A 21,831-nucleotide genomic window follows, 5' to 3' on the forward strand; every position below is an offset into this window, starting at 1 on the left:
TCAGAGGCATACAGTCAAAAATATTCTTTCTGGAATATGTTCACCATTCTTATGTAACTGAGATATTGAATAGAAAAGCATTAGTTAAATATGAGGGAAATAAGGTCACATATAGTATTTTTGTGGCTATAAACTGATGTGGCTGTCATTGTACAATGCAGTTCAGAAATGTGGACCTGTTAATCATACTCTGGGCTTATTAAATAAAGCTTGTAATTTCTCAGACATACAACCCCCAATATGAATATATGTATTTTTATTGTAAAATGTCACCTCTCAGCTTTTGTTCACTGTGATTAATAAATAAAGAAGCAGTCACATAAAATAACCTGATAACAGAACAGAGTATGCTTACCTAGTATTTGTTTAATTGCAACTGGGGAAAAAGCAAACCATCTGTTAACAAAGGCAAACTCTATGACCCACTTAGAGCTGCATTCTACTGCAAGGCCTTCTCTCTACCATATCAACAGAGCAATTCCCTTCACTTCCAAAGTCAAAATCTAGGACCAAGAGATACTTTATAGCATCAACCCAACTATGAGGGATCTGACATCCAGGCTATGATGTTAGGTTCAGACTGTGCTACCTGGAAGCTGCTAAGACAGTATAACTGACGCTATAAACTGACATCCAAAGCACTTGCATTAGGAACCATTGCACGACTGAAACCTGTCATCCGATCTGTCAGATTTTTGGCAAAGACATTCCAAAAGTAAAAAAAAGGCCATCTGGGTAGTATTGTGATTCTGTGTTCCTTGTAGCAAGGAGAGAAATTAAATTAGCAATTATTCTGAGAAGAACTGAAGAAGGGGAAACTGTGTTAGTATCAAGTGTAAACTGGAGTGAGGATAAAGTATATTAAAAGCATCCAGGACACAAATATGTGTGTGTGTGTGTGTGTGTGTGTGAGACTGTGTGTGTGTTTTGAGTATGTGCTGCCTGAATATTTTCCTTAAATATCTTCCTATAATTGCAAGTCAATGGACCACAGTCAACTAGTGCCTATTCACTTTCATAAAAGCAACTAGCGGAGTCTACATTGTCCTGTGTGCTGAAGTTGGTAGTCTGTCCAGTACTAAAAAATGAAAACTCCACCTCAAAATTATGAGAGGAAATGTACCATGGTTATGGTCATTTCACAACCTTAGTGATCCACAGACTCTCTTTTAAATCTGTACTCTGGAAAAAGAGCCAGCTTGTCATTGCAGGTAATGTTGAAGGCAATATCTTCTCTTCTCTCTCTTGATCTTTGGATTGAAGGCAGGCAAGCAATTCCTTAGTGCTGACAGCCGTCTCACTCATCTTAGAGGCTAAAATCACACTTTGTAATGGACCGTCCTCTCTACAGATGTTCAGAGGGGAAAAAGATGTCACTAACAGACCTCAAGTTTGATTCAAGATGTTTTATTCCAAACTCCTCTGCCTAATGTAACTGATGTGTTACACAGCATCATAATAAAGAACAATTTTCCTATGAATTCTTTTTAATAACAGCAAATTGACAACACAGGGATTGCTCTTGTACGCTACACACACAGGGATAATGGTATGACATTTATTTGCTTCATAATTACAGTATTTCAGTATTTCAATTTTTAAATATACAAGTGTCATTCCTGTTGTGAAACTGTCATCTATGATTAATCCTGTTGCAATGTCTTAACATACATTTTCTGTAGTGCTAACTGAACAGAGCATAGATGTTTTGTGTCATCAAGGACATTGACATGGAAATTATCCAAATTGCATATGTACAAAGAATGGATATTCTGCCTGCTCACTGTAGCTCCAGCACATGGGGATGTCTGCTGTAAGTAGGAATGCTGAAGAATCATAACAAAATATAATAAAAAAGTCTAGCGAAATGAAATGAAATAACAATCCTAAAGACTAGGCAAAAATATTGGTACTAAATATTAAGTGGAAAAAGTGTGCCCTTGTGGTTATCCTTTAAATACAATAATTAGGTACACTTAGAAAATGCATAAATGTACTCTGAGAACAATTTAGTCAGAGTGACTGAAACATTGGCTATGAAAATGGCAAACCCCTAAAGATCTCGCTGCAGCGCTTAATCATTCTGTTATTGCTTATGTAATTTACAATAATGGACTGAGTCAGAAGTAGTTTAATTTTTTTTCCCCACAACAAATTTAAGAAAATTACATTTTGCCAAGACTATAGAGTGCCTTGACTCAGACACTGTGTTTGGACTGAGGGGTTTAAATAGGGCAGAGTAGTAGGTTGTCTGAAAAGGAAACACTTAAGTCTGAATACATAAAGCAAGAACCAGAAAAGGAGAAAAGGGGGATGTCATGCATAGCACAGTGTAAAAATTCCCAAGGTATTAGCATATGCATGTGGTTATGAGGGGGGAACATGACCAGCCATACGATCCAAAAAAAAAACACTCTGACAGGTTACAGTAACAATCTGCAGGAGTGAGAGGTTACAAACAAACCATCGACCAATATTGGGAACAACATTACACTCTAGAACTGAGGTATGATCATTGATCATCTATCATCATTATATTCCTTTGAGTGGAATAAATATACAGACGGTCCCCAACTTACGATGGTTCGTCTTACAATTTTTTTACTTTACGATGGCGCGAAAGTGATACGCATTCAGTAGAAACCGTACTTCGAATTTTGAATTTTGATCTTTTCCCGGGCTAGCGATATGCGGTACGATACTCTCTCATGATGCTGGGCAGCGGCAGTGAGCCGCAGCTCCCAGTCAGCCATGCCATCACGAGGGTAAACAACTGATACTCTACAGTGTACTCTGTTGCCAGCGTTTTTTGGATATTGTGTTTTCGCATCCCATCCTGTCCACAAAATTTCATGAGATATACAACACTTTATTATAAAATAGGCTTTGTGTTAGATGATTTTGCCCAACTGTAGGCTAATTTAAGTGTTCTGAGCATGTTTAAAGTAGGCTAGGCTAAGCTATGATGTTCGGTCAGTTAGATGTATTAAATGCATTTTCAACTTTGATATTTTCAATTTACGATGGGTTTTTTTCGGGACGTAACCCCATCCTAAGTTGGGGAGCATCTGTACCAAGATGTTTAAGCCCAGAAGATTCTATTTATTCCCATTTTTATCTGATGAAAAGTGACTACCTGTATGCAATTCAATGAGTTCTGTATTCATCAAGGCAGAAATGTTAAGGAATGAAATTATGATGGAAAGCTTTTATGAAGGTCTGTGCTGGGAACATAATCATTGCTCTTGTACAGGAGCTCAGCCTTTACAAGTACTGAATGCAGTACTAGATCATTTCACATTCTGAACAGTCCAAAGGCATCCCACAAGGCTGAAAACTAACACCTCTCTTGTATGGTGCTCTACTTTCTCAGAGTCACATTTTAACAATTTGCAGCCTCAGTATTCAGTTTATTGTTGTTTTTTTGTGTCCAGTTCATTTAACAATGCAAGGTAGAAAATGAGGATGGCAACACTTTTTTATGTGAAAACATCAAAAGAAAATGCTATTCGCACCCATTCATTTTTGTGTAGCCACAGCAGAGATGGATATAATTTGACAGAACAGCATGATGCATTGGGGCCTACGCTGTGACTTTCCCGGGCTGCTTGAGGCTGAAGCCTCCCCCCGTGAAGCGTGGGCCGTCCGTCCGCTGAGGCTGAATTAGAGGCTGTCCCACCTGGGCCAGGCTCCTCTCCTTCTCCCTGCAGAGGGACACAGAACAATGAGATGGAAATGTGACAAAGGTTCTGTGACTTCTCACTGCGTGAGGAGCAGCTGGTGCCATTGACTGCTCTTTCAAGTGTACTCTGCAGAAAGGAGATTCATCACTCATTCTGTGAGGCTTTATACCAGACCTTTATTTTTTTCTTTTACAAAAACCCTTTGCTTAATAGCCAGTTGCTGTGTTTCATGACGCTACTGATTAAGACATTTGGCAACTACCGAAAACAATTGCTTTGTTCCGGATAACAAACAAAACTAAATTAATATTATGCATAAGGACCCGAATATGCTGACTCTTGGATCTCGGTCCAGACATCTGTGAAACATGCTTTGATCTCTCTCCATTTATGTGACTTATGACATCACTGTCAACTTCAGCTAATGCCTTCTGACAATCTAGGAATCAGCCAGTAATTAAATTTTAAGGGCTCTACACGGCAGAAAGGAGGGATATGCTTTTTATAATTCCACACACTAATCAAGCTGGAAGTTGTGTTTTTGTTTACTGAAGGGTGGTAAATTTAAAAAGCATGCAAAGGAATCCATGACAGACACCCCCCCCCCCCCCAAACCCCCCCCCCCCCCCCCTCCACAGCTACCCTATCGAGGTTCATACTGGAGTAACTCAAGCATTACGCTGTAACAGCAGGAGGAAACCCTGTTCCTGTAGTGTCGCAGCATTGTTGTTGTTTTTTTGTTTTTTGTATCTTAACTATTAATTAATTAGTTGGATTCAGCTAACCCCTAAAATTCAGCTCTAATTAGTCCACATGACCACAAGTGCAAGTTAACAGTTGCAGGATAGCAACACCCCAAGAACGTGGTTCCTTACTGCTGCCTTCAAACATAAACTTGGCTGAATACCCTAATCTAAACACGTTACTATTATAATGCTGACATTCCTTTGTAGGACTAAACCAACAGAGGAATAATTGTCTAAATGATTTACATTAAATGTCACGCAAAGAACAGCGTATGAAGCTGTTACTACCCAAACTGCAGACAGATTCCTAACTCCATCTAGCCAGAATCCACAACTTAATTACCACCAATAAAATCAAAGGCTTGTAAATCTGTTCTCATAATTATGATCCTCATTAAAAATTGGATTTTTTTATTATTATTGTATAGAAAGATAGGATTTTTTTATTATAGCATTGAAACAATGAATGAATCACACCCAAGTAAATCATAGGTGGACAATTTCATAATAACAAGTATGCTATTCTATTTGGATTCTATTCTGCACGAGGTGCTTTTTTGCATAAGGTTGTCCAGACTGTCAGTAATCCAACCACGATTAGGCACTACCCATCTTTGAGCCCAGTAGGAGAGTGAAGGGGCGAAAATGACCTATGTCAAGAAGTATCAAACTACCTTGTGTTTTATTATCAAGGAAGCTCAAGTTTCCTTTTCTCTGTCTTAATTTTGCCTCTTCATTTCCAGGTCCCTGCCATGTGGTCCCAGGTGTCAGGGCCTGTGAAGGAGTGTGTGAATATGACCTGGGACATAGAGGCTACACATTTCTCTTGAGCTTGTGTTCTGACAAAAACTCCTGAATCATCTCTTTGAAAGTTCCCCGGGGGGGTACACAGGCCCCCTAAAAGGTTGACCCCACAGCTGGAGACAGGGGGCTGTTAGCAGATTCTGCGCTTGCAGGGATGAGTTAAAAGGAGGGTAGGAAAGAAAACAGTGACCAGGAGCATTGGTCCATATCTAAGCCCCTGTGGATGCTTCCTACCCAGATGCCTGGGCGGGTCTGATGGTGCGAGTGCTGTGGTACCACAGGCCAGACTTCTAGGACAAAGGGGCCAGACCGGTGCGGCAGCTGTGAGTACATTTCATACAACTGGCATGAGTGCTGAAACCCTCAGCGGCCGCAGATGCACCAGGCCCTCCACCCACTCCTAACCCTGAGAGAATGAAGAGCTGTAACTACTGCCACTCTACCCAATAGCCCTGTTGGTATTCCAAGAGTTCCCATGGTGGTATACTGTAGTTCCATCCAATGCAGCAAAGAGGGGGATCATACCACACTGCAGGCAAATAATTAAGAAAAAACAACCCCCCAAATCACTCCACTGTGACTAGAGGAGGACAACAGCCGATATCCCCCACTTAGTCCTCTACTGTTACTGCTGATGTCAGTATGGCCACAGAGGCACTTTTACTGCTACTGGTGCTGTCACCATGCCCCAGGGGAGGCTGTAGCCTCCAAGCCCACAGCAGACATGATGCCCAGAGGAGGCACTACAGCAGATGGGCAAATCAGCTAAGAGACCTGTACTGACTCCAGAGCAGATGCACTCAGAGAGGGTGCAGCACTCCCGACACCCACAGGATTGCCCTTCAACCAAAGCCTTATTACAAACTTGGAAAATGTTGCTCTGAAACGTCCACATTCCAATGTCCTACAGTTTCCTTTCCTGCTTTTCCAACGCCTGCTAATGGAGCCATGTTATTTTCAGAGCTAGCGGTTGCTGATGCAGCACTGCGTTTTTGCAGGAGTGCATGCACAGCTGTGTAATGCAGAATACTTATGCGACAAATGAGTCCCATGATTCCAATTGGTCCACCATTTTTATATGACTGCGTTTATCGTTGCACGTTTGCTGTCTGAAACACCTAAGGGGCGTACAGGAAAGCATTTCAAATGGCATACCTATTGGTCTTTTTCCTAGCTCCCCTGGAAACATGAAGTAAAATAGACAGATTGCAATATAAAAATTGATGGCTTCAAGCAGAAAAAAGGGGACCAACACTACAAGCATAGCAGTGGACCTCCATGAAATCTAACGGCCCTGGACCCTACCACTGGGAAATGGAGCAAAACGGTAAAAATATGTAAGACATATATATGAATTGATTGGTCCATGGTGGCCACTGAATTTCCTTTCCTACGGAAGTACAAAGGGTGCTTTCCATTCTGTTTCATAAGTTTTCAAAAAAAGAAGAATCTTAAGAATGTCATGTCTTCTAATCCATATTACCAATGACAAGTCACACAGGTCAGACATACCACAGCCTACTTCTGTATAATTATATTTAAAGCCACATAAAACACTTGCAAGGTTAACATCAGCTACCCCTGTTTTTATCATTCATTTCATATTTTTTCTGAAATTTGCTCTGTCATTCATAGCTCTGTCCAACCCCAAAAACTGCACTGTGCTCATTTTTACAACAAGATTGTTTCTGTACATTATGACACAGTGAGGCAAATATGTGCTGAACACAACTGATGGAGAAACTCAAGTTTGTGAGGTCACAAAAAATAAACTCATTTTGATTAAAAGTCCATATGAAAACAATGAGGTGCTGGTGCACCCACGGAGTGTGGTACCCTAATAAACACAAAACGCTGTTTGGAAAGGCTCTGGTTCTGGTCAGAGAAACAAAGACAGGTAATCATTCAGCAAATAAAAGATCCTGTAACTTTTAATTTACAGTTTACCCTGACTTCACTGCCTCTAATCCCCGCTGTGAAATGATCCCTGCATTGCAGTTACTTATCCAAGGACATACACCTCTATAGAGGATCAGCTGCTGATCTGTCAGCTATCTGTAATGGAAGACCATATTAAACCTTTAAGCTCTAATTATATTATGAGTTAGAGAGGAGATAAAATACTACTGTGATGCACAGACTGTTCTAGAAAGAAGCGTAAGGTGAGGGAGTCGAACATCGATAAAATATAGCTACAATTAATCACACTTGTTTTCTCTCACACTGCTACAGAATTGTGAAAAAAGTATTGGTTTCAAAATCAGTCAAATATTAGTTCATGTTTCAGTCAATAATGTTGATTGTTACACTGTTTTCCTGTGGAGTTAATCAACTGATAGTGATTTGAATTAGAAACTATTTGGAAGCCAGCCTGACAAGAGCAATGAACCAATGACCACAACAAGAATCAACAAGATATGCAATCTTTCCACCATTTGAGGCAAGATCCCAGACATGGATCTGCAACTTTTGCCGCACGCCGAGCGTATGTTATTAGTGTCTTTCAAAGAGAGGATTGTAAAGGGCAAAAACAGACAGACATGCATAGCATTCATGTTGCACTGTTGCAAGTTATGCTTGATCACTTCTTATTACTTACCTGTGTTTGCATCACAGCTCATAAACATAGTCACAGAAAGGCTAGACGGGAAAATTCAATAATCCGTATCCTCATTAGCATACAATTTATTGCGCACTTGTCAACTTTCTTGGCATCTCCTGTCTTTCTTTCTTTAAAAGTGATAGCATCAAGCTGGGATCACCCAAGAACTATGAAATACAAAATCATTCAATTATTCCATGCCGCTGGGAAGAAAAAAAAAAATAGAGCTTAGGAAATGAGTCTTTTCCTGATCAGCACAGATAGCCACTGATGTCAGTGTGTCAGAATTAGTTACAGAGCAGAGCTCTTTTCAGAATTTAGGGAATTTGTTGTTAGTAAGAAAAATCCTGGTACATTACCCATTAGCTCCATTTGATAACACATAAATCCAATAAATACTGAATTATGATTGCTCATGTAATCAGGCTTCCAACAAACTCTTCAATGGAAGACATTTATGTTTTTGAATCTTGAAGAAATTCAAGTTAGAATTACTGCTTTGTCTTACATGTCTTTCACACCGATGTGCAAATTTCAAAAGGTTTAAAAAAATCACTCTAATTCAGTTCTTGTCAATGGTGTAATCTGTATCAACTGCTGACACCAAGCAAATTTTTCCTTTTTAGAAGCAGTTATTCCTGGCATTTAAGTATTCAGATGTACGCTCTCTAGCTACATTAGCTGGATTCAAGTCACATTTATTTGACAGTTTTATTCCAATCATACTGGGGGGAGTGGCTTCAAGTAGATTACCCCTGGCAAAATACTGAAGACACACTCTTTGTTTGAAACTCTTTGTTTGGCGATTTTTTTTACTTGTCAGCATTTTGCTAACTGTCCTTTTTTCCATGTCAACTCAACATTCTCCATCACTGTTGTGAGTGATGCCAAAAAAATATGTTTAATGGCAATAGGCTCACTGGTAAAGTACCTCTTTGAACTACAAAGAAATCATCCCTAATGGACTGCTTTCCTCATATCCCAACTTACTCAGTACTGGGCATTACCACAAGTCATTTCAATAACCCCTATTGATTTTGATAGAGGGTTACTTAATACTTCATCAGGATATATACACACAACAAAACTTCTCCCTAAACTCAAGTGAACTGTATTTATATATATAGATTTTATTTTTAGTTATAGCCAGAATAGCCACTCTCTTAAGATACATCTGTCTTTTCAGTGGGATCATCCCTGAAATCTGTATTACATATTTCTTTTGGCACGGGAGGCACCACAGTAGATGTCAGACGGAGAAGTATTCATTATCTTACTAATAATTAATGGACAAAGAGAAAAAGTGTATAACATTTTAATGAACTGTAAAAAATGCACAAATTGATAAGCTTCCTCAGTTTTTATTTATACGTGTACACTGTCTTAACAATAGTAATGGATATAGTCATTGCAATACCACATTTTTATGGCTTCTAATGTGGAATTTCTCCTGCTAGAGATTCAGGATTTCACCTCACTTAATATGTTCCACTAAGAAAAAAAAAAATCACCATTTCATTTGAACTTTTTATATGAAGTAACAAATGTATCAGTGCTCATTAATTCCCATGACCCTTTTCAGCAACCATATGTTAACTCCAAGAGCAAGAACCCTTGATAATGCTTTGGTCAGTCCTGTAGTACAGACATGTTTAGAATAAATGGTAAACATTCTACTGCACTGTGTTGCACTAGCCACTGTAATTTCCTTTAATATGACAAAAAATAGAATAATGGACAAAATTCAGATTTAATAAAAATAATTTCTGTGCCCCATCACAGTCTTAAAAAATACTATCCCAGTCTTTCCCTTGAGGACAAAACAGGTTGTCTGCATTTTCAAGGTAAGCACCTTGTCCTTGCATATCCACTTGGGCTTGTTCGGTAGTGCTGTGTATTAAAAAGCTAAAGCACACTGTCTTCACTGGACAGGTTACCCAGTCATGCTGTTGACACATTCAGTTTAATGTAGTCACATTGTAAGTCACATTACAAACTACTTAACGTAAACAGATATATACGCTGCCTGCATTATTACTGGCTACAAAGTATAAATTTGAGAAGAGTCATTGATTTGTATAACTGAACATTTCTTTCTTGGGTTGTAAAAAGAAAAAAAGTTCACACAACTAATTATAGATATTTTCTTTATATATGATATATGCATATTATATTAGGAACTCTAACAAAAACACTTGCAACATAAGTTATTCACAGAAACAAAACCACGTGAGTACACAAAAGATTTGCAAAAATACTTATAATACTGATATCAACTATTGATGTCAGTATGAGGCCAAATAACAAAGGAAAAATGCCACATTACCTTACCCATACTGCAGAAATACTATTCCCAAAACAACTGCTCCCCAACATGCCTTCTAGAGAACACATTGCGTTTGTGAGGCTTATCATTTTTATATGTAAGTAGAATAGTGTCATTGTGGTATGATATGAAACAGAAACACAAGGTGACAACAAAAAGCATGTGAGACTTTGCATAGCCAGTGTCGCAGATGATTTGAACGTATGGGTCTCGATTGCTAGGCAGTTTGAATGTGATGAAATTGTACCTATCTTTCCTTATCTTGTTGGAAACTGAAATTGTCGTCTTTGAAGTAAAAGCAGAGTTCTACTTCTTACCGTCAAGAACGTTTTTTTTTTGGTTGTTTTTCCTATTGTATTCTGTCAGTGATGTACACCCCTGGACATGAACTCAGTCCATGGCATGGTGAGATACTGGGAACTGTAATGCTCCTACAAAGAAGCATTTGTTTCTCTGTTGACTTATCTGCGATTATGGAAGTACATAAGCTGGAAGATGGCAGCATGAAGGCAAAGCTCCTGATCACCAGGCAAGCAGAGAAAAGTGAGAAGAATGTGAATGTGAGCAATATAATCATCTGTTTGTAACAGTATTTGCATTGATTTGTTAATCCTAAACCAAATGGATAGGGGCATTGCATTTCACACATGCAAGCATTGTACATGGGTTTTACCAACGCATATCCAAACTACACAAACAGAAATCCAAAAGAGGCTTTTACTTTAAAATGGATGCTGCAAGTACCAGAAGATTTTCATCAGTAAGGAACAGGAATGTGGTGCAATGTTCATATTAGTGTAATGCTGCCACTTTTACATTTGACAATTTCCAGTCTTTTTTAAAACATGCAATGAAAATATGTCCATGCACATGAAACAAAATATCATTTTTAAATGCATCTTAAATTAGATGGAATAAGGCACGTGTGTCAGAGTGATATTAAGTTCTACTTCACCAACTCCCAACACCTTTTCCAGGAAATCAATGGAGGTGAACAAGGAGGCAGGAAGAGAAAATGTTGTTTTTCTGATGAGATGGGCTCTATGCTCCGTGAGCACATCAAGTAAGAAAAAAGGCAATGAGAACACAATAGGAATCGCCACATGGACTGTGAATCACTGAAAAAGAGAAAATAAAAATCTAATGCTTGGGGAAGGGGGGGGGGTGCTTGTGGGGTAATAGGTGTATCTCAATTCTAGATTTTCAAAATCCACTTATGGTGATTATAACAGAAATCTGCACTCTGCCCACACCACAACATTTGAACATAAAATGTTCATGAGATAATTAGTGTACTGCTACTGTTTAGATTCCCTGTCTGTGCACAGGGAACTACTGCACTCCTTTTAGACAGCAGGACTGTGAACTGCTGCATACATTCCTGTTAAACACTGGATGGTCACTGACAATTATCCATCCAAGGCCTGCATTATTTATACCACCTTTTAAAATTCATTAAAGTCATTTAGTCTCATCTAAAACCTGTCATTATCGATTGACTTTACTGTAATTGGTGCTTTAAGACCTCAAAGATTTTCTGCCTAGTGATTAAGAATGTAGAGAGTGCAGCTTGCAACTAACATATGCTAATCAGTACCATAAAACTAGCAAAGCCAGCAGTATTTCACTCAAGGTCTGTGTAGGCTTTTGCATTTCACCCAGTTCTGAAATAAGAAAAAGAAGGTAAGCTATCCTGGAATTTTTTTTATTTGATTTGTTTCTTAACATAGTACTCACAACTGAACCATTTGTGTACTATTTTCTCTGATCAATACTGACAACTGTGTACACACTCAAGACAAAAAACTGATCTCAGTGGCATACTTATTAGATTATGTGTAATTCAACAACAGACAGACAGACAGATAGACATATATAAATAGATACACAGACAGACGGATATATACACACATAAATAGGTATCTGGGGGAACACAAGCTTTAAAAAGCTTGTTTAGCTTTTTTAAGCTTTTTTACAAAAATCATCACTAAAGCATTTTATCTTAAAAGAAGAAACTTCAAAATTATAAACCAACTGAAAAAAGTTCTACTGACAAATAAACCAAAAAAAAAAATTCTCTCACAAGGAATGACAAAAAAACTTTAATGTCCGAAATCAAAGGTAAAATATTTCATAACCAAATTATAATTAATTTGTGTCAACCTGTTCCTTTTTCTGAAGAACTGGTTTCACTGAATTGAAAAACAAATTGCAGTGACAAGCTTTGGCAAATTACATGGCAGAGGTTCACAGAAATGAGTGTTGCCCAGACGCCTGAAACATGTCCAATGGAAGCACCCAGGGAGTTCTTACAGTGCCACAGGAAAGGGAAAAATCACATTAGTTCACCAGATGGCAAAAAAAAGCCTCAATACGGCTCTCCAATCTGTGGGCATTTCCAAAGGTGGACTATGTTCACTCTGTTGGTTTTCTTTTTATCATACAATCTCTGTGATAGTGTCTCCGATATACATGACAACTATGTAGGTACTGCAGAATGGCTGAGAAAATTGGCGTTGACAAATAAAATTACTGTCCATGCCACAGGCATGTCCTATGAGAGTTCTGAAGCTTCCCCAGATTATATGTAAGGCTAAGGTCCTCACCTCATGAGCAACATGTGGCATGCATGTCTATGATGATCAAATCACTGAGAAAAAGAATGTGATTTTTGACACTCATATTTACTTCCTGACTCTGGGTATCAAAGGAAGGATGAATCATTTCTTTATCTCTTAAGCTGTTTTCTTTTCCACACAATGTATTTTGTAAGTGTGCCTGTACGTGTTTGTACACGACGCACACAAACACACATATCTTAAGGCTGCCGACATTAATGGGTTAACTTTAATTGTAGTCACCTACCATTACATGTTACCACCATGAAACTCACAGTAACAAGGGAGAAATTGTTGACAACCCTTTCTGTTGTCATCTTTAACAATGATGTGGCTCTTAGAACAAGTGTAAGGAGCACAAACATTGAATAACACAATGTAAATGAATGAAACACATAGCCTTTTCTCTCCCTTAACTGTTGCGGTCAAAAATTTTCTCTTGAAATTCACTCAGTTACTAAAACATTGGCCTCTGTTCAAGCCATTTAATCATAACCATGCCAAAGACAAATGTGCTTTGCTATCTTTCTATGTTATGTTGCTATAGTAACTTCAGCATATGAGACAAATCAAAGAATATGACCATTGTGTATTTAGACTGCAGTTATAATGTTTCAGTCTTTAATGTGCAATAGACAGAATGATGCAGCAGAGTGAAAACTTTCTCAGACAGTGCTGCACTGAAAGAAGATTGTAACATCCAGTTGCCTGGATGGCAAGAAGACTGCTACATATGATTTTTTTTTACTTAAATCTTTCTTTGATCAGGGCAAAGATATAATCTCAAAAAAAGTAAAGCACCTGCATAGCCTTAGTAAGTTGTCTTTGTTTGTCGTTAGTTTGGCACAATATATGACGAATGTTGTAGTTCCCGCTGGGTGCATTTTCCTTTGAGTGTGTGAATGTGTGAGGGTGTGTGTGTGGGTGTGTAGAGAGGGGGCTCGGGTGGGATAATGAACTTGGTACCAGCCACCTCTGCCCCCAATATGTGTTCTTGCTGTTTTTCTCCTGCAATCAGAGGGTTCAAAGGAAAGAAGTGTGGGGAGAGGATTTTCACTTATGTTCTGACATAAAGGTTCCCAGACCCAAAACAATAACTGTAGAACAAAATATTTTCAGATACCTTGGACATTGGCTTGTTAAGTATGGTTATCTACAGTTGTAATTCATTTATTGTCCCATTCTTTCCTTTTCTGTAATCTGGCATATTTCAGATGGTGACCCAACATCTGACTAACATCTGATCTGATTTGACTCAACATGAATTCTCATAAAGAGGATGGGAATCCACAACATTTCCTGTAAGTTTTGTCTATGTGTCTCTAAAATATCAACTGTTGGGACATTCATTAATGTTTAATCTTACATGCAATTATTTCATTAGATCAAAACCAGAGAAAGCTAAAACAATGAAAGAAAGGTCTCCTTGAAAGAAAGGGATCATTGATTTCAGCCTTCAAGATTTGCCTTTCTGATCCTTCGGAATATAATATTCTGGAAATCATTTTCAGGATGTCAAAAGCCCTCATTGGTGTCTGTTCATTGGAGATATTGAAGGTCAACCTTACCCGTATCGCACACAAACTCAATTCTTTGAAGCCCCCATGCACTTCAGTTGGGCTAGGTCAAAGCCCTTGAAAGATCACTGTTCAGTTTGCATTAGCGAAATCTTACCTGGACAGCTGCTCTTTGCGTTTCTGATTCAGGTACTTCTTCTTGACATTTTGCAGCTCATGATCCAATCTCTCAATGTCGTATTTGTACTCCTGCGTTTGAGACTCATACATGCTCAGCTCTGATGATAATGCCTGACAAAAATAAACCAGAAGAAAACTAAACATAACTGAGAGCAGCATATCTAAGGAACAATTCTTTCCATGCTGTATATTACAATCTGTTCATTGTCTTTCTCTTGTGACTCAATTCAAATCTATGATTTACATTTAATTGAGTTTTGCTAGTTGCAGATGGAACAAGGACGTACAATAAATTAATCAACATTCACAAGCTGACTGCATTATCAATTATTTGGCATCACTTAGTACATGCAAAGCTTTTAATGAATGTTTTCCACAGTTCCCACCTGTAAATCACTAAGAGTCTGGTTCCACTGAGTTCTTGGGATCTGTATTATGTAATTTCTCATTCTCAGAGCAAAGCGATTGTTTCACTAACGGCTCTATACGGGCACAAATGCCTGGATTTCCATTGTTTATTGAGGTGAAATTCCCCTGATTATCATTTCTACTTACTGATTTGCTGAGCAACATATTAATATGTTCACTTTGTTGGAGCAACTCATTTAGAAGTGGAGACAGAAGCAGTTTGACCAATGCACTGCTCAGTAGAGGGGAACTGTTCAGTGGAGCTAAAGAGCTGAGGTGCTGGAGACGCAAAGTGCTTGGCAGGCAGGAATACCATTTGGGCTAATACATTCCTCACCATTAAACATGTTTATTTTACGCTTGTCCATCCACAAGATAAACAAGACTGATTTGTCCACTTTCAAACACTTAAATCAAGACAAAGTTTGCTCAGAAGTAAAACACTAACTTCAAACGGCCATGACTACTTGAGATACAGTACATGCACAATCATAATTGTGTATGCATTTCCGAACTGCTTGTCATTGATATTAATAATGCAATATTGACCACAATTAATATTTTACATGCATCTGTACTTAATTACACTGAAAATGTGCATCCCCTCAGGGTCAAATTGTTAATGTTAATTTACAAATACAATATATAGATGTTGTGCATTGCATGTATCAACGTAGCCCTCTCACCTATCCCTGCAACAAAATTGTGATAAGTTATCAGAGAAATGACAAAAGCCCCTTTTGCATTAGGTGCAATGAGTTTTGGTGAACGCATATGACATTGATAATTTCATTCACTCTCATCAAATGGCGTTGATCAACAGGGGGCTACATGTTAGTGGTGTGTGTTGCTACCGTTGGGGGAAATACAAGCTAAACGGTGTACGTGTGATGCTATACATGGATGCTTTGCAGCAGGTTGCACATGCTGTTGTGGGATTCTGCCCCATGTCCCCGCTCAGCGCCTTCAGACCCCTAGACAGCACAGGCAATCCCAATTCATCCCACAAAAGCTCAACGGAGCTCAATTCTAGTGCATAGTGCATCTAGGGCATGACTGTCACATTCGCATACAAGAAAGCAGTTATGATATGAGCAGCATGGCAATGCGCTCTGTCCTCCTGGAATGTAGTCACAATGGGGATGAGCCTACAGGAAGGGCAGCAAGTGAGGTGCAAGAACGTCATCAGTGCAGCACCTGTGCAAACCAGCTTCCATAAGCCACTGCAAGATGGTTTCTGTGGCAATGAGATGCTCCTACTCAGATCACTATTCTGACAATTAATTGGTCTATTACACTTGACATACTGTATACTCCACATGTCTATAACATACCCTAAGACATCCATCAGGGTGGTCTACACATAAAGTTGATTTGTTGCAAAAAGGACTTTTCTGCTTCTGAGTCTATCAGAAATGCTGCTGATGGAACCAGTGTGGTCATCTGGCCTGCTAACAATGACTGTATGCATGTGTGCGTGTGTGTGTGCGTGTGTGTGTGTGTGTGTGTGTGTGTGTGTGTGTGTGTGTGCATGTGTGTGTGTGTGTGTGTGTGTGTGTGTGTGTGTGCGTGTGTAATACCTCCACAAACTTGAACTGCTGATGGGATTACTGCCACCTTGCATGTCTGATGCAGTGAAACCAGCACTGTAAAAACGATCATTAAGACGGAGAATGATGACATTTCGATTGTGGAGAGGTGTTGTAACTTGTGATCTCCCAGACTGCGGCCTATCAATGTGTCTGGCTGTTTTGCAGGTTAGAGCCTGCTGGCTATAGACCTCCCAAATGGCGATCACCACTACGATGACTTCATCCAACATCAAACGTACTGACAGAAGTAAGGTGTTGTTGTATTAATAAGATAAGCATGCCAGTTGCTTTCTGTGTTTTTCTTTCTTGGTTTTTAAAATGTTTTGTTCACAATATTCTATACTGTAAACTAAAAGAAGTAAAGAGAACACTTGCATTTCTGCTTTAGGAAGAACTGGGTAAAGTGAATTGTTGCTTCAGTCCAAACAATAGCTATTTTTTAGTTTTAAATTATACTTATTACATATTAGTATTAGTTTTGCTTCTCTGAGAGCTTGTTTAGCTAAACCCTAGCCAACAGTGCCTGGGGTATAAGTCTAATTAAGCTTGGCAATAAATTATCAGTAAATTAAGCCTGGAATGGCTTTACCTCTGGGCATTAGTAATCTTTATGTGTCGCATGCACATAAAGTTATGTGCTGCAGACTGCAGATATTCAAAAGAATAACAGATTCTGCATACCTAAGGTATTTCAAGACTCCTCCAGTATATTTAAAATAATTTAAAAATGAGAAAATTCAATGTCCTGGCCATGCCAAGGTTACCTAAGGCATAGCAAACTCAGCTCATAAGTTTTTCATTTTTCCCCCATTTTCATTTTAATGACGTATGAATTAAGAGTTGGAACTGAACAAAATTCACTACTGGGGTTATGTCTGAAATCCCAAGTGTCAGTAACTTTGCCACATTTCATTCCGGTTGAGCTCTTAATTAGGTGAGAGAACTAATTATTCATTTAAGTGAACCAATTCAACTGTTAGAACAAGTCTGAAACAAGTCATGATTTATGGGCCTATAAAATCCCCAGCAGGGCGGTCCTAAAGGAACAGGTGCTGTGCAAAACAACCACTCCGAGTTGAAGCACTACCGCCAGTGCCATTTTTCTACCAGTGGTCACAGTGAGTCTAAAAGAAACAAAAAATAAGATGAAAGCCACAGCAGACCTTGAGCTGTTTTGTCTTCTCCCTCAGTGTCTGCTGGTAGATCTGAAGTTGTTCAGCAACCTCCGGACCGGGCTGGCGGGCCAGAATGTGCTTGAGTTCCACATAGAGCTTCTCCTTCTCCTGCGTCAGAAGGAAAACACATTTGTTCCTTTGTTCTTTGTTGTTAATGCTATCTAACTCTGTGCAATCAGTCACTTAAAGGAGCTAAAAAGAGGAATGGAAAAACTGTGACCTTCAGCAAGCGAAAAGAGAAGAAGCACAAGGAGACATCCTCTACTGTTTCAGATTGGACATGCTGTTTAACGCCAATGACACTGGCATGTGATGGAATGTCATTAGTTGGGGGAGGGTCCATTAACTCATTAATTCATCACAAGCTTTGAAAGGCACCCTGCTAATCAACACATTTAACATATAGACTTAACAAGGCATAGGTATTAACAGAATAATCTGACAGAGTTACACAACCAGGCAATCTGGCAGACACTGATTCCATTTTCAATAAGTATTAGAGTCTACAGGCTGGATTTTGGCCTTCTTTTGTTGTTGGGGCTTTGGGGGGTCCTAAATGCCTCACGTGCAACAAACTCAAAGGCCATACCCTTGGGTAGTGTTCCCTTCATTGTTTTATGTTATACAGAAACAATATTCAGCAGCATATCAGATTATTTATGACAGAGATGTGTCTAAGGTATAATGCACTTGCCTCCAGGTTCAGTGTGAGGTAAACTGCTCCACAGAGAATAGTGAGAGTTTAAAGGCTGTTCAGGGGTTCCGACATCCATTACCAGCAGCATTTTGCCACCAACACTACATGGAGATGTTTCAATAAAAAAAAAAGTATCAATAAGTAAATTTCATATATGTTGCTAAATACATTCAATTTCAGGGACCCGATTTGGTGTGATACTTAAAAGAAATCACCTAAAAGAGGAATGAAATGAACATATCATAGAAAAACTCATTATTGTATATGTGGGAATTGTTCCTAAAGTTTTGACCCCTGCAAAAGTAAGAAAATAAATTTAAAAATGTCCTTGAATCTTGAGTGAGGGTCAAAATCACCATTTGGTCCATTTTCAAATTCAAGTAATGATGTGAAAATATGCATGTCAATGGATGACATATTAGGAAAAAGGAAAAAAAAAGAAATAGTTTAGGGATCTATGATTATGTTCAACCTAGAAGACCATTTTATTTCAAAACCTGCAATAATAAACTCATGGGTAAGTGCTTCATAAATAACTTCAGGGACCAGCTTTTAACAAGGGGGAAATTTCTCTTCTGATATAAGAAATCTAGACATATACGCAGCCGGTTCAGTCGTCTTGTGGTTAGAGTGTGTCCACTGTGAGTTTAAAATGATGCCCACTGCCTCTCTGCTTGGCATGAAAGAGATGGCTTATGGGTAAAGGCCATGTGATAGACCAGTGTCCTGTCCAGGGGGTGTAATTGCACATCAAGCCACTTCACACTACAGATATTGGAATAGTATCCAACTCCATGAGCCACCATGGCTCAGGCACAGCTTATTTGTATTTGTATGCACACATCATACTGCCAAGAAATTCTATCTTAATAGTCTGTTTTGTATGTCATGTTCCAGTTCTTGCTGTTCGCTTGATTTTGTAATATTTACTGCCAAAAATCCTGACGCAAAGACACAAACAGAATAGATATTGTGTTTTCACACACAAAGAAAAAAGTATAATGATGTGGTGTCGTGACAAAATTGCAAGGTGCGTGTGTGTGTGTGTGTGTGTGTGCGTGTGCGTGTGTAATATGTAGTACTTTAAGATCAAAAAATGTTCTAGTAATTTCAGATGCAGACAGCAATTCAGATTAAATTGTGTCTTGTGTACTGTGTGTTACAAATTGTGTCTTGTGTGTAAGCAGATTCCATAATTTGACAAGACAGTAAAGATACCGAATTACACTGATCGGCCATAGTTATAATGAATGCAAAAAGCATGACTCATGACTTGTGTGTGTGTGTGTGTGTGTGTGTGTGTGTGTGTGTGTGTGTGCGTGCGTATTACAGAAATAATCAAATTATCAGAGGAACACAAGCCATGCTTCACTTGAAACAGCACTGGCCTGATTTTTATGTTTAATTCACACATAGCAATGGTTTCAGTCCTGTAGCTGTAGTAAGGGACCCATAACAAACTAATAAATAAATATACTTAAAATAGCTTACTGCAAGTAATAGCAAGCGTCTTTTTTAAGAGCACAGGAAACTATTTCCCCATTCAGCAGCACCTTAAATATTACAATTTACCACAACCCTGCTGAATGACAGTGTTGAGCATGCAATCTCACTTTTACCCTAAAATTATATTCCTGACAGCCAAGACTAGAACAATATTCTCTGTAGAGTTATTCTTGGCAATCCTAATAGGAAGCTGCTGAAAAGGCTACTGTCAAACTCCCGACATCCCACATTCTTAGCAAGTGTCATATCCCAGGATCAAGTGCATTTCTGGTTGGGCTCATTCAAGTATATAAAAAAAAAATGATATCCTAATTTAGAGCAGTGCACAGAGATAGCAAAACAATATTACCAAATCTGGGCATTTTATACAGTTTTAAAACACAATGCACACACACATGCAATGCAGAGAAAATGGACAACACAATGGCCAACAACAGGGCATCGTTCAATCGACTGAGGTGCCCACAATTATATGTATATACATCAACATGTAGGCAAGCTACTTAAATCTGTGCTGGTGATATAGCGCCATCTACAGACTTGTTTATATAAAGACCAGAGCGTGGCAACACCTGCTCTGGTTAACTTTTTCTAATGCCATCTTGGTATTCACCCCAATAAGTCTCTTTTTGGTGTTATCTGTCACAGTCAGAGAAGATGAAGAGCACTACTTTCTAATCTAAATCTCTTTCCAAGCAGAAAAGTTCATTCTAAACCAAGATCTATAATGTCTCCTGCTTATTGAAAATTTAGACAAGGGTATGAATGGCTCAGGAATCAGCCACTGATCACTCTAATATGAAATCCAGATGACCATATTATAATAATACTATGAAATTTACTTAAAGCACTACAAACGTATGTGCATAACAGACCTTTAAAGGCCACTGTGATAAGGCATGAATACAGAGGCCTGCAGTTTCCTTGGTTACAGAGATCACAAACATTACATGAATATGTGGCATTAAAATTCACTGGAATAGCATATGCTGCCCTTTATAAGTGAAGATAACCACGTAACGCGTGAATTTTCCTTAAACAACATCATCCAGATGTGCACTATGTTAATAAAAAATCAAACCTTTTATATTAAATGCTAAAAAAGGTAAAGAAGAAAATTATACTGTGCAAGTAGTTATTAGCATTTTACTTACGAGAAGATGTCTGGAAAGAAAATATAAGAGCAAAATATATAAAAGAAACCATTTCAACATAATCCACGGCAATCAAAAGACTATTCAGAAAAGATTTCAACATTTGATCTGGAAGTGTGTTTCAATTTAAAGTGCAATTAGCTAATTTTGAATTTTCTGTGTAGATATCTGCCATTCTGTTGGATGACACCCGCCTGATCCTGTTAATCTGAACCAGTCTGAAAGCATGCACTGTAATTACTGCTCAGGCTGATGAATCTCCTATATCGAAACTCACAGACTCCATTTAGCAGTAAATTCAATTAAACTAGTGGACAAAATCTTTATGTATCAGAAATGCATATGCCTTTCTCCACAGCCAAGAAAGTTGTCATTGCCATAATATTGGGATCTTCATTTGAATGGAACTGGCATACTTGTGAGACATTATCTGAATGTGCCTGCATATTCATTGTTCACTGTATTAATCTTAAGAACTGACTGGAAAAAAAAAGAGATCATAGTACATTATTATCCTGCCCAGCCACTAAATAATCACTGGCACACTGACATATTTTGTTTCAGCATTGTGTGTCCTTTGTTCCTCATCGAATCTTTTAATAAATGATGCATTTGTTCATAAAATAATCATAAAACATCACTTACAAGCACGTGATGAAAAGAGCTTGCGGGAAACACGCGTCTGAATGCCGCATGCTTCTATGCAAATGCCATAATCAGCCAATTAGTTAGCATTCAAACAAGGGTGCTTATAAAGACTATCCTTTCCCATTTCCACTTTACCTGAATTTTTTTTTTTTTTTTGCTCTCAGCATACCAATCC

General features: G+C 38.5%; 1 protein-coding gene across 1 annotated transcript in view; it reads right to left on the reverse strand.

Moving 5' to 3' along the window:
- Positions 1-3,583: 3,583 nt before the first annotated feature.
- The window catches only part of LOC118792932 (cilia- and flagella-associated protein 58-like), a 51,518-nt gene continuing 33,270 nt past the window's right edge, over positions 3,584-21,831 (reverse strand). Inside the window, exons 16-18 of the mRNA XM_036550840.1 lie at positions 17,640-17,759; positions 14,454-14,587; positions 3,584-3,704 (exon numbers count right to left, since the gene is read on the reverse strand). Of these exons, the coding sequence (XP_036406733.1) occupies positions 3,584-3,704; positions 14,454-14,587; positions 17,640-17,759 (375 nt within the window). The remainder of the gene's footprint in view (positions 3,705-14,453; positions 14,588-17,639; positions 17,760-21,831) is intronic.

Source organism: Megalops cyprinoides, chromosome 1 (genome assembly GCF_013368585.1).
Source record: "Megalops cyprinoides isolate fMegCyp1 chromosome 1, fMegCyp1.pri, whole genome shotgun sequence".
Classification (NCBI taxonomy): Eukaryota; Metazoa; Chordata; class Actinopteri; order Elopiformes; family Megalopidae; genus Megalops; species Megalops cyprinoides.